Here is a 12,454-nt window from a genome sequence, read left to right on the forward strand (position 1 = left end):
CAGAAGTCCACAGCCGTTCAGTCCACGAATTCCAACTAGACCCGGGTGGCGCAGCCGTTGGAGTTGGAGGGATATTCGTGACGAGTTGGGTCCAAGCAACGACAACAAAGGACGTTATATGCTCCTGGGCAGCGTTTACTAAGAGCAAACAGCCAAAGTAGGACGGCGGGCTGCGAGGCAGGTTTGGAGGCCGCAGTGGGACGAGGGCTAAGTTGGGTTTGGGACGTTCGATCGAATACGAGGGTCAAGAAGGCTCCCACCAACAATTGCCAGATTTCGGGTTCGAACGTCGGCGGTAACGTGGTCAGATCGACAAGAGATCGCAGAGCGTAGACGCGGTGGAAGTTTCGTGTCAAGAACGGAGCGGGGGACTCGAACGGACACGCGGTGATGAAGTCGCAAGGATGGGGTTTGGTGAAGAAGGGAAACAGCAGAAGCAGCAAGAGAACCAGTTGACCTTGCCCGAGCAGAGCAGACTCAAGTTGGCTTCCAAAGTCGAACTAGTCGGGGGGTGTGGACGAAAGAGACACCAGCGCCGGTTGAACCAGCATTCGACAGTTGGGGGCAGAATGGGGCGTTCAAATGTTGACTGCTCAGGTTGGCACCGGCTTACATAACGGCAACTCCGGGCGGGAAACTCGTCATGAGCCATGACGGGTGCGAGACCCCTTACTGCTTCTGTATGTATTGCTTGGACCTGGCCGTGTCTACGTGCCGTCACAGGTCCCGAGACTTGTGCATTGTAGGACTTGAGCACCCGCAGGATGACAAGGGTTGTTTGCGGGCGGAACTGTCTACTCCGTACGGACACATCAATTGATCAACCCATGTTGTAGACACCAAGGCGACAGACTTACCCATCAGTCTGGACAGACTAATGTTATGCAGCCCCAGCTCAGGCCAGCCAAGAATGTCCCAAGCCTTTGCCCAGCTGGTCTGTTGGAGTCTTCGTCATGACCCCTGGACCAGGTTTGCCGTTGCTGCCGAACTGATTGGTTGCTGAGGCACTAGGACAATTGACATGTGGGCAGTAGCAGGTTCGCCTCTCCAGACAGCTTCCCCAAGAAGGAGCCAGCTGCAACATTGCAATACCTGCGGTTACTATGACCGCGAGGCGCAAACTTTAAAATGTGTCTTGCGTCCTGCTTGCCTTGCCTTGCCTTGCCTTGCCTCCCCATGCTCTTTCCTCCGTCTCTTAGCAAACAACAACCGGCAGAGACTACGAAGAGACCTACGGCAGGCCATGTTTTCCGGTTGAACGACACCGCTGCGCAGCTCCAATGAGAAAAATGCCCCGGGCTTGCCATGCACCGCGTCCATACATAATATGCAGCGCACTCCGCACTTTACAGTTCCGTCAAGTCGCCTGGCCACAATAGGTGCCCTGTTTTACATACAAGTGTGCAACTTGACTCTCGGCAACGTGCAAGTCCGCAGCCATGGAGAGATGGTGTGGCCAATTCAACCCGCCATAGGAACAAGTTCAATGGAGTAGGGAATTGGCCTGCCAGGATGGAAGATTCGGAACGCGGCTACCACTGAGTTGTAGTACTCAAAATAACGATGTGGTGGCTTCGCATCCGAGACCAGAGAGGAGGCTGTGCTCCGTGGAGCCAGCCATGCCTTGCATTGAATAGAGGTCAACCTCCTGCAAAGCCTGCAAGCTGGCATCTTGATTAACCCAGCCGCTTGAGCATTCGAGTTTGGCCAAGTGGAGGCAGCAGATGCCGAATGGGCGGCCGCCCTGACTGGTCGGAAGGGGGAAACGTCTCATGTTGAGGCTTGATTGTTTTTAATCAGTTCGGTATGAACTACATTTATGACGGCTAGCAGTTATTTCCTGCTAGGTGACTGGGAAACAGGGCTGACAGGGTCCTGCGGCAGTCTTCTCGTATTCATTGACCTCCCACGATCCAACATTCGGACTACCCAGGTGACCGCGGTGGTCCCTGTTGATGGAGGCTGGCAATGGAGTCCCTTTTGCTTAAATAATTCTGTGGACTTTATCCTACCCTTGACGTTTGACCTTTTGAATACTAGCATGAAGCTCCCGCTTCACCCGCCTCGACTCTGACTGGGCACTACAACGTTGCAAATCAAGACGACAGCATTGGTGTGCATCCGACGACAGTGCAACAAGTCTTGGAGAGTCGCGGAGATAGAACCACGAGGAGAGTGGTGTGGGTCTTTTGAAAGTATGTATGAAATGCCATTGTGTAGCTTCGAGGAGGAAAGAATTCGAGTGTTGTCAACTCAGGAGTTTCCCTGTTCAGGCTCGGAATCACTCAAGCGGCTCAATTGGGACAGGTTTATCTCAAAGCAGTCAGGCATATGCTGGCCATAGCAAAATGGCTTGTTAGAAATTCGCATGTAACATGTGAGAATTGTAGAATAAAAAAAAGCAAAGAAAAATTAGTCCACTAACCATCTTGCAAACTTCTTGATTCTGCTCACCGTCTCCTCATCAAGGTGCGCGGGACGAGACCAGTACATCATCGATGCGGTCACGTGCACATGCACGGGCTTCATTTTCTGCCAGTCGACTAAACCGCCACACCACAGAATGACAGAAGGGGCTCTGATTGAAGGACGAGACCCAGTTTTTATGGGCTTCAAGAATGGTCGTCTTCTGGAGATGCAGGACTAAATGTACCGCCGCCATGTAACTACACCACATTGTGACTTCCACCTTGCAGCCAGCCCGATCATCAACCTCCAAATTGAAGACGACCTCCCACCAGTCCGCCTGCTACTGTTTCGGAGACTACCCTACCAGCAGGAGCAGCTCGTCATTTTTCCCAGGGAGAACTTCATTCCAACGGGGGAAACGCGGCTCCCCCACTGGCGTCATTGCTGACCTAACACTCAGTTGGCCAACCTGATTCTGAGTGGTTGAAGTGGGTGAGTACTCCATGGCGTCCCTCAATTTGAGCCGCTTTCCAAGAGCATCCACCAAATCCCATCTCAACCTCAGCCGTCGCCGTCTACCTTCCGCCGCTGGCGACCCCTCCCGGCTTCTGTCGCGTGTTGCAGACTTATTCTTAGCGTGGCTCATGATCCGTTCGAGGCTGACCGTTACTTTGTGCGCATCATCAGAATCGGCCATTGACGTCGCGGCGAGCAGGCCCCAAACAGCCATCAGCAATCACCACCTCTTCATGGTGTCGCCCCCCGACGTTCCGTAGAACGTACGATGCCGGCCACCAACCAGAAACCGGCTCCTCCTACGCCGGCATCACCTCGAAACACAGCCAAGTACACAAACAAGGATGGATCAAAGTTCATCACTGTCCCTAAAAGCACACCTTCCGACTCCTCCCAACCCTCAACGCCGACAATTGCCGCTAAATCGGTGAATCCGCTGCCAAACCCTCCTACGCCTGACGCGCCTTTACAGAACGTAAATCGCAAGAAGCAAAAGCGTCGACAAAAGGCATTAGCAAAGGCCGCGGCCGTCGAGCAAGCAGCCAACGCTCTTCCAGACCCCTCATCAACATCAAACGGACCCAACGAGGCTTTACCCGATGACCAAGACGTCGTCGTAAGTGATGAGGAAGATGTGGAGGACGCGCGGAATGGCGACCTTGCGGGGACGAATGGCCATTCTCGTCCGGCGTCCAAGTCCAAAAAGAACAAGAAAAAGAAGAGAAAGAATGCCGACGAGTTTGGCGATGTTGACAACTCTCCAGTTGTTTCTACTTCTGTACCCCGAATGACCAGTCAAGACGTCTCTCGACCATCAGGCATGTCACGAGATAAGATTTGGAGCACAAGCAATCACGAAGAAAGAGAACGCATTAAGGAGTTCTGGCTTGGACTTGGCGAAGACGAGCGAAAGTCACTGGTCAAGGTGGAGAAAGACGCTGTCTTGAAGAAGATGAAGGAACAGCAGAAGCACACATGCAGTTGTACTGTGTGTGGACGGAAACGAACAGCTATTGAGGAGGAGTTGGAGGGCTTGTATGATGCGTACTATCTGGAGCTAGAGCAGTTTGCCAACCACGGCGATGGACCACCAATGCTGCAACCACCATCACGAGACTTCCCCCTGCGACCTCGCCGTCGACTACCCTCGAATTATACCCCGCAACAGCCGTCTCATGGTAGGATTGTAGAGCACGTGGGCGACGAAGATGAAGAAGACGAGCTGGAAGAAGTTTATAGTGAGGATGAAGCGGAGGACGACGAATATAGTGACGACGAACCCCCAGAGCAGTTTCACAATCCCTATGATCGAGACATGACGGATTTCTTGGCATTTGGCAGTAGTTTGCAAGTCAAGGGTACGCAGCTTCTTGAATCTCTTCTCAGCGCATATGGTAACATGGACTTAGGCGGCATTCTCACCGTGGCGGATGACCTACTCAAAAACGACGGCAAGCGATTCATTGAAATGATGGAACAGCTAGCAGAACGTCGCATGGCTCGCGAGGAGGATGCAAGAGAGCACTTCTCCCGCGGCTACGGTCATCCCAACGGCTCATACTCCGCTCCTCATAATCATCCTCCTGACGATGATGACTACGAAGATGAAGAAGACGAGGAGGAAGATTATGAGGACAGCCAAGACGAGGAGTATGAGGATGAAGAGGTATATTCTAATCCTTCTATAATGCCGTCCAGGTTCCATACTGAGTGCTGCTGCCAGGATCAAATGACGGAAGAACAGAGAATGGAGGAAGGCCGCAGAATGTTTCAAATATTTGCAGCCCGAATGTTCGAGCAAAGAGTCCTATCTGCATACAAGGAGAAAGTGGCCAAAGAGCGGCAAGACAAGCTGCTAGAAGAGTTAGAAGAAGAGAGCAGGCAAGTTGATCAGCAAAAGGCCAAGAAAGCCAAAAACGCGCAAAAGAAAAAGGACAAGGCTGCTCAAAAGAAGCAAGCCTTGGCTGAGGAAAAGGCGCGTAAGGAAGCTGAAAAGGCCGCGGAAGAGGCTGCTCGCCTGGAAGCTGAGCAGCAGAGAATTGCTGAACAGAGACACAAAGCCGAGGAGAAACGAAAACAGAAAGAATCCCAGAAGAAGGCTGAGGAAGAAGCCAGATTAAAGAAGGAGGCCGACCGTCAACGACGCATTCACGAGCAGCGCGAAAGACAGGCGGAGCAAGAACGCAAAGCCCGCGAGGCAAAGGAGCGCGAAAAGAAGCTCAAGGAAGAGCAACGTCAAAGGGACCAAGAGGCTCGGGATCAGAGAGAGCGGGAAGCACAGGAGCGTAAAGAGAAACAGGAACGCGACAAGCGAGAAAAGGAGGCGAGGGCAGCTAAAGCTCACAAAGAGATATATGAAGCTGCTCAACGAGCAAAAGAAGACAAAGCAAACCACAAGTCCTCCATCCAAACTGCTCAGACACAACCCATTCAAATCGCAAAGCGCGGACAGGGGTATACTTCTACCCCCCTCCCGACTGTTCTATCGCAACATCCGCCTAACCCGGCAAGCTACGCTTCGCCAAAAATTCCAGTAGCCACGCCAGCGATCCCGAAAGCGCCCACACCTATTCGATCTCGTGCGTTGTCTCAGCAGCAAGACTCTGGTCCAGGGAGCTCAGCGGCTTCCCAATCCGCATCAGGACCTAGCCAGAATCCGTCTCCTCATCCCGGAACTCCTATTCAGGCCAGCCCCGGACCCATTGGGCAAGAAAGAAAAGCCAGCACAAGCAGCTCGATACTCGCGGCTCAGCTCAATCAACCCGTGTCACCTCACAGTATGCAAACCAGACTACCGAGCCACACGCCGCCTTTCCAAATGCCGCCGACAATGGGTTTGCAACCGCCCCCAGGACTGACACAACACCGACCGCCACGCTTTCCCAGCCCTATTTCACACGAGGCTATATTTCCCCCCCTTCAATTTCGTCCTGGTCCCAACGTGATGATGCCGCCTCCTGGACTGAACGGACCAGGTGCACGAGGATTTCCCCAAGGCCCAATGGCGCCTCCGGGATTCAATCACGCTTCGACGGATCCGTTCCCCATGAACCAAGGGTTCCCAATGGCGAAAGAGCCTCCGATTCCTACGCATACACGCCAAGGCTCTATTGGATATGATGGGGCAGCAGGAGTGCCGACCCAACCGATTGGAAGACCTGCACCGATTGGCCGCCCTGGCAGCCTCTCTCAACGCCAATCTCGCGAAGCAGATGACGAAACTAAGCATCTGGGTAGCAGCGCTCTGGTAGCTGACGATGCGCCTCCGCTGGAGGGCATGAACCCCGGTAGTCTGCGTAATCAACCCCCCGGGCCCCGTGGAGGATTTCCGACGAGCCCTTTTATGGACGCAGGGTTTCCCATGGGACAGAATCCCTGGAGTCCTCCGGCGGGAGCCACACACGGGCAGCCTTTCCCACCACCTGGCTTCCCGAATTCGACGTGGGGCTCTCCGGGAATTCCGCCAGGCTTTGGCATGGCTAATATGGCCTCGCCAACTCCAACCATGAGTTCCATTCGATCCTCATCCCAGCCACGCCACGTTATGGTTAGATCCTTTCTGTGTACTGCATACAGAGAATTATCTGCGTCTGGAGCTGCCGATGCAGAGGGATACATGGACCTAGGCGCGATCAAGTCACAGGTGGAGATTTATGCCAATGACTTCTCCCTAACCGAACAAGACCTGCTGAACCTTTGTGACACTGAGGGCAACAATTCCAACGGGGGCGGAACATTTGATGTCAAGCGTGATATGAACGGCGTCGGCCAACACAGGATTCGATGGACTCTGGATCAAAGTGATGCTCCAGGGCATTCATACCGAGCGGTGGGAGCACCAGGAGAGGTTTGCAGCCCTCGTACCAACCACGCATCTTTGCGGGGCCACTAGAAGAGCTCCTCTGAAGCAGGGGGTGTCGTCACGGCGAGCCCTCTTGTTCAAAGGAGCGGTTTCCGGAGAAGTGGCAGTGGCGACGGGAATAGGACATCAACTTCTGCATCAAACGTGGCAGGGGATCGGGATTTGCAGATTGACTGGTCTATCTGGAATGACCCAATCCCAAGCCCCTCTGACGGTCCGTCGCATAGTGTGTCCAGTCGGCTCCGTGTATCACATTCCAGAACCGGTACGGCGCCTTCTGACAAAAGAATTTCTCGGGACGTACTCCGAGGTCGTAATCCGACAAGGAGACATCACAGTGACATCTGAACTGTCTTGAAGGGAGGGCAATTTTCTGCAGCGGAGTAAGACATGAAGTATAGCATTATAGTCGCGTCTACATTGGGATTATCAGCGCGGCATTGGGGGGAAATCTTGGTGGAATAAAGGGGAGCGGCAGGCAAGGAGGTAGAGCAGCGAAGTGTCCACGGCATTGATCAATCAGGTGTCGACTTTATCCTAGCCACTGGTCGATTCGGTCGGCCGTCATTACTGTTGACATGTGGCTACCAGCGGAAGGAAGGGAGCAAGGGAAGATTCGGTTTTCATTACTTTATGTTCGATTAGCAAATATCAAGCATGCCCATCGTCCATGGTACGGAAGGGTTATTGAACAGCGCTTGTAGAGGATATCTTAATCTGTGTGTGTCTCTCCAAGTTGTGAATGTGGATGCCGCCTGCCTGTGCCATGTTGGGGATGAAGTCGCATGCCTTGCTATGTGTGGTATTCCGCTCGTGGTATGACGTCGACATTGCAATGGACGGTTTGGATTGTCAGTCAACTAACTACTGGCTCGAGTATCTGGGTATTTATAGCCATTGGAGCAGGTGTGAACCGGACATTCATACTCAGACAAGCAATTGGGCTTGAAAATAGCCTCACCACATGCCGCAGCCAAATATCCATGCAAAATTTTGTTTTTCATATGCCACAATTACAAGATGCCGAACCAAGAAAAAAAATTCCGTTTCGTTTCAATCCAAAGTTGGTTTTTTTTTTTTTTTAAAAAAAAAAAAATGGACCTCGCTGGTTCAGAAGGGGGGAAGGAAGCCCTCACCATCTCCCACATTCGTTTTCCTCCCCAAAATATCTGTTATTCCACAGTACAACCTGGTGGTCGTTGGTACTTGGCCCCCCCCAAAAAATTATCAACGTTCATCCATCCATCCATCCATCCCCCCAATTCTCATTCCGCTAGAAGAAAAAAAAAGAAAGAAAAGTCTAAGCATTGCCGGGCTGGTCCTGGAAAGGGTTGGGACTAGCAGCTTCCTGCGTCTGTTGCATCAGGGGCGCACGAGCCTCCTGCGAGCGCTGCTTCTTGGTGGCGGCGCGGGCGAGGGCAACGGCCTCTGCCTTGGCGGCGACGCGCTTGTGGTGCTTGCGCTCGCGGCAGCAGGCAAAGGTCAGGTAGCCGAGGCCGATGGCGAAGAAGGCGGCGAAGACGATGGCGATGATGATGCCTCCCGTGTCGATGGGCTGCGTCTTCATGCATATGTCCTGGTGGGCGTTGTCGACGGTGCAGATCCAGCCCGAGAGGCATTCGCTCGACGTGCCCTTGGAGGGCGTGCAGGTGCGCGTCACGGCCTTGCCGTTCTCCGTGGCCACGTCGCAGCTCGACGTGGGGAACTCGCTGACGCTGAAGCAGTCGGCGCCCTTCCTGACGGGGGCTGGCGTCGTCGTCGCCCGCGCGAGGAGGTGAGCGGCGGCGGCGGCGACGGCCTGCGTGGCCTGGACGGGCTCCAGGGCGGCGCGGAAGCGTTTTCGCAGCTCGCTGCCGCCGCCGCTGCTGTATTCCTGGCACCGCGTCGTGATGTACTGGGCGTCGAGGGCCGCCTGACTAGCCGAGCAGCCGGCGTTGGTGTAGCATGGCTCGAGGTCGCTTGGCTCGAAGCTGGACAGCGAGGCGAGGCATTGGCTTACGGCGGCCCGGTTGCCGCAGTCGGTGTACTCGGCGAGGTCTTTGCTGTGGACGCGGAAGCACTCGTTTCGGGGGAGGGCTGCTGCGGTACTGGCGAGCAGCAGCGCGGCCAGGGAGAAGGACCGCATCGTATGCAGAGTGGTGATATTTTTTGGGGAGGTGGTTTGGATCAGGGGTCTGGGATCTTCACTCGGGCGGCAAAAACTGGACCCCGTAGAGAAGAAGCAGCTAAAGTATAGGTGCGGCGCCCGGCAGGGACGGGTGCGAGGCAAAGGATTAGACAGGACGGGGAGGAAGACGCTTTTTGTCAGGGAGACATGGGCGAGATGGATTGTCGGCTCTTTTGCTTGGAGGTGTTTGGAAAATGAGGGAAAGGCAGCCAACAGAGGAATGAGGCTCTCGTTGGGAAGCGAAAAAGGGAGCGCGGCTCGGACCCAGTAGCTGGCGGGATGGGTCGGTCCATCAATTGGACCAAAGTGGTGCCCTCATTTATGAGAACGGTCTGGTCCGGTATGGAGATGGAGGCGCTGTCAGCCCTAGCTCAGTCTGGTCAACTGGTCTGATAATGTGGCTGACGGGCCAGAGCACTCGAGTGCAATTGGGCATTTCAGCAGCACTGAGGGCCTTTGCGTCGATGTTTGGGCTGTGCGGCAGCGGATGGACGACGGGCAACCAGCCTTGTATCACGACGGGGAGCCAAGTTGACTGGCAGCAACTGGCAGCAAGATACCCTGGCCCCCGTTTTGCTGTCGACCGGTCAGTTTCTGGGCTGGCTATATTTAGCACCTCGACCTGCTCCACAGAGCATTACTCCGTAGTTGGTTGTGAATTAATATTTCCACCATGTAATTTCTCTGGTACTTACTGCTAGTTAGTTGCCCTCCTGTCCCTGGGTTCTGGGGTTCCAAAATATCCTGACGTGTTCAGCCGCACTCTATGTATGGGGCCAGACGTCTCATCTTTCAAGGACAGAACAAGTCTTCGCCACCAAGGCGGGCGGGCTGCAGAATCTGGGGTCCGGAGCTATCCGTCCAGGCCCCTTTGTCACACCCAGAATAAGGGGGCGGCGGCGCATGGCCACTCGTCGAGCCATCACTCATGCTGCATCACGGCCAAGGCAAAATGCGTTACGGCTTTTGCCGGCTCTGCAAACATCTTGTCCAGTTATCTTGTTGAATCCTGGCCTTTTTCCCGCCACAATTTGCGGTTGCATTCAACTGGGAAACCTGGCTCTGCTGCCATGGACTCGGTTCCCAGAAGCCTGTGCGTGAAAAAGCGCAGTTGACGTGAACAAAGACGGCCCCTTGCAGACCCTTGACGAAAAAGCACCGTTGACGTCTCTGAAACGGAAGCGATTGGTCTGCTCTGCGGCACCATCCGGTTCTCTCGAATGTGCCATTGATGCGCACCGACGTTAGCCAACGACGTCATCGCCCACGACACCAATTCGTCACCGCGTCCACTCGACTTACCCTACAAAGCAGGTTGAGGTGCCAAGTTTATGTCCAGTTCGTTAACCTTAAATGACGACTAGGTGTATAAATAATTCCCCTTGGTGCTCCGTCCTCCAAGTTCGCACACCTTCATCAACTTGACTACCCGTTCTGGCGAATTTTTTCAGTCAATTCCCCCAAGTCAACCCCGAGTATCTGTCTATCCCGAGACCCATCATCACCATGCCGCTTGTCGTGCCCGGAATCACCAGCCAGCCCGGCAGCAAGACTGAAGAATGGCAAAACAAGCTCGTCGGCAAGAAACTATCCGACACCGAGCACACCGAGACGGTAAGTCAGCCGAGAGGAACAACACGCACCCTGTTTCTGTGCGTCCACGTGCTTACCGTCGCCGCCGCAGCTCTTCTGCAAGAAAGACCTCCCGCAGGAGCACCGTGTCATCGGCCCCGGCGAAGGCGTCACCATGGACTTCAAAGAGAACCGGCTCAACGTCCACCTGGACGATAAGGGTACCGTCTCCCACGTCACCCACGGGTAGTCTCTCGAAGCTGCCTGTGCCTGCTCGGGTTTGATGGCCCCGGGATGTCGAACAAGCGCTTGGATACGTCATGCTGTATTTCACACCTACAAACCAACAAATTAGAGTTTCTTAATAAATCCATCCTTCTTCAACCCTTCACCACACCCATCCGTCCAGCTGCCCTCATTCAATCCTATTGCTCCAAGTAGATGCTCTGCTCGCTACGAGCAACCTTGACTGCCCCCCGGTATTGCATGTCGTGTCTTTACCCCGCCATCCCAGGCCAGCGGGGCACCAACTTTTTGCCTCGTACAGTACGTCGTATGCCACCCCGCCATCCATAACATCCTCCAAGCTCAACGCCGGATTCAAGAAGAGCTCAAGAACAAACCCCCGAGATGTTCAAAAAGGAGTACGCCGTGCCCAGACCACACAAAACCCGGTCCACCAAACTGACAAGCGCAGCATCACCCCCTCGCCCAAGCAGAAGCTCAAGTCGTCGGTGCAGCGGTCCCTCCGCCAGTCGCTGCTCACGACGTACCCCCTGCTGACGCCGCACATTGACGAGATCCTGCCCAAGAAGGCGTCGCTGGCGAGCATGAAGCTGCCCGACCGCAACACGCTGTACGTGCTGGACTCGGAGCCGCTCTTCTACCAGCAGGACAACACGGCCGCCATCATGCCGCACCTGAAGCTCGTGCACCGCTTCCCGCAGGGCTTCCCGACGATCCGCATCGACAGGGGCGCCATCCGCTTCGTGCTCATGGGCGCGACGCTCATGGCCCCCGGGCTGACGTCCAAGGGGGGGAGGCTGCCCGTCGAGGGGGCCGCCGCGCAGCTCGAGGAGGGCAAGGAGATGGACCAGGGGGCCGACGCCGACGGCCGCTGGAGCAGGGAGCTGCACAAGGGCGAGCCCGTCGTCATCATGGCCGAGGGCAAGGAGGCGGCGTGCGCCGTGGGCACGCTCGTCTGCGGAACGGACGAGGTCAAGGCCAAGGGCAAGGGGCCCGTGGTCGAAGACGCGCATTACCTGGGCGACGGGCTGTGGAAGTTGGCTACCGATTGAAACACGCTGGAGTGAGATGCTGCCATGTGCAATGCATGGCCTATCAAGAGAAGGAGAAGAAAAACGACCTTTTCCTTTTACGCTGAGATGCCTGTATATTTATGACCATTGATGACAATGACCTTGGGGGGGGTCTAGGTAGGGATACAAAATAGCATTGGCAACATTGAAGCTGACGATGGTATGTGCTTGACTGACGCCCCTTGAATGAGACATGTCTATTTGAATCCTCAACGATCCCGACGGAGAGTGGTCCATCTTGATGCTTTTTGTTCAAGAAAAGACATGTTGTTACGACGAGTGGGTGTAGCAGAAGGAGCGCATTTCGAGGGATGGACTTTGTATGCTGCTCAGGAAAGGCCATGACAACAAGTATTTGGTTCTTGGTCTTGTTCTACGAGAAGAAAAGTGCTACAGCTAGTCAGAACATGGAAATGACGTCCAATACACCAGACATCCATCATCATTTGTATGCGCACTTCCTACTTGCGTAGAGAGGACGTCCATGGCCACACTCTCGAGTCTCGGGCTCTGATACTCCGTGTTCAATCGACCAAAAACAATATTGAACACCAATCCACATTGGCAGAAGAAGACTTGCACGTCAAGACTTGGAACTATGCTTCAAAC

The 12,454-nt window shown here is 54.5% G+C and overlaps 4 protein-coding genes across 4 annotated transcripts; 3 read left to right on the forward strand and 1 right to left on the reverse strand.

Moving 5' to 3' along the window:
- Positions 1-2,689: 2,689 nt before the first annotated feature.
- Positions 2,690-7,771, forward strand: NST1_1 (Stress response protein nst1). Its single transcript, XM_066120595.1, has 4 exons — positions 2,690-2,901; positions 3,097-4,283; positions 4,335-4,591; positions 4,649-7,771. The coding sequence occupies exons 2-4, from the start codon at positions 3,194-3,196 to the stop codon at positions 6,815-6,817; spliced, it is 3,516 nt and encodes a 1,171-aa protein (XP_065974430.1). The 5' UTR covers positions 2,690-2,901; positions 3,097-3,193; the 3' UTR covers positions 6,818-7,771.
- A 316-nt stretch (positions 7,772-8,087) lies between these two features.
- On the reverse strand, positions 8,088-8,912 carry J3458_014503 (uncharacterized protein; the record flags this gene model as incomplete). The annotated part of the gene is made up of 1 exon (XM_007816438.1): positions 8,088-8,912. One exon carries the CDS (start codon positions 8,910-8,912, stop codon positions 8,088-8,090), a length of 825 nt encoding a protein of 274 aa, XP_007814629.1.
- Positions 8,913-9,955: 1,043 nt separating this feature from the next.
- On the forward strand, positions 9,956-10,776 carry J3458_014504 (uncharacterized protein; the record flags this gene model as incomplete). Its single annotated transcript, XM_007816439.2, has 3 exons — positions 9,956-10,047; positions 10,319-10,568; positions 10,639-10,776. Exons 2-3 carry the CDS (start codon positions 10,461-10,463, stop codon positions 10,774-10,776), a joined length of 246 nt encoding a protein of 81 aa, XP_007814630.2. The 5' UTR covers positions 9,956-10,047; positions 10,319-10,460.
- Positions 10,777-11,002: 226 nt separating this feature from the next.
- J3458_014505 (uncharacterized protein) lies at positions 11,003-12,286 on the forward strand. Its single transcript, XM_066120596.1, has 2 exons — positions 11,003-11,170; positions 11,224-12,286. Exons 1-2 carry the CDS (start codon positions 11,157-11,159, stop codon positions 11,822-11,824), a joined length of 615 nt encoding a protein of 204 aa, XP_065974431.1. The 5' UTR covers positions 11,003-11,156; the 3' UTR covers positions 11,825-12,286.
- The last annotated feature ends 168 nt before the right edge of the window (positions 12,287-12,454 follow it).

The sequence above is a fragment of the Metarhizium acridum genome (genome assembly GCF_019434415.1).
Source record: "Metarhizium acridum strain ARSEF 324 chromosome Unknown scaffold_320, whole genome shotgun sequence".
NCBI classification, from domain to species: Eukaryota; Fungi; Ascomycota; class Sordariomycetes; order Hypocreales; family Clavicipitaceae; genus Metarhizium; species Metarhizium acridum.

What these genes read in the sequence shown, in the direction of transcription:
- NST1_1 (XM_066120595.1), top strand. Translation starts at nt 3,194, where the DNA reads ATGCCGGCCACCAACCAGAAACCGGCTCCTCCTACGCCGGCATCACCT. An exon ending in CAGTAGTTTGCAAGTCAAGG is followed by an intron (nt 4,284 to 4,334) that starts GTACGCAGCTTC and finishes ACATGGACTTAG; the next exon opens with GCGGCATTCTCACCGTGGCG. An exon ending in AGGAGTATGAGGATGAAGAG is followed by an intron (nt 4,592 to 4,648) that starts GTATATTCTAAT and finishes TGCTGCTGCCAG; the next exon opens with GATCAAATGACGGAAGAACA.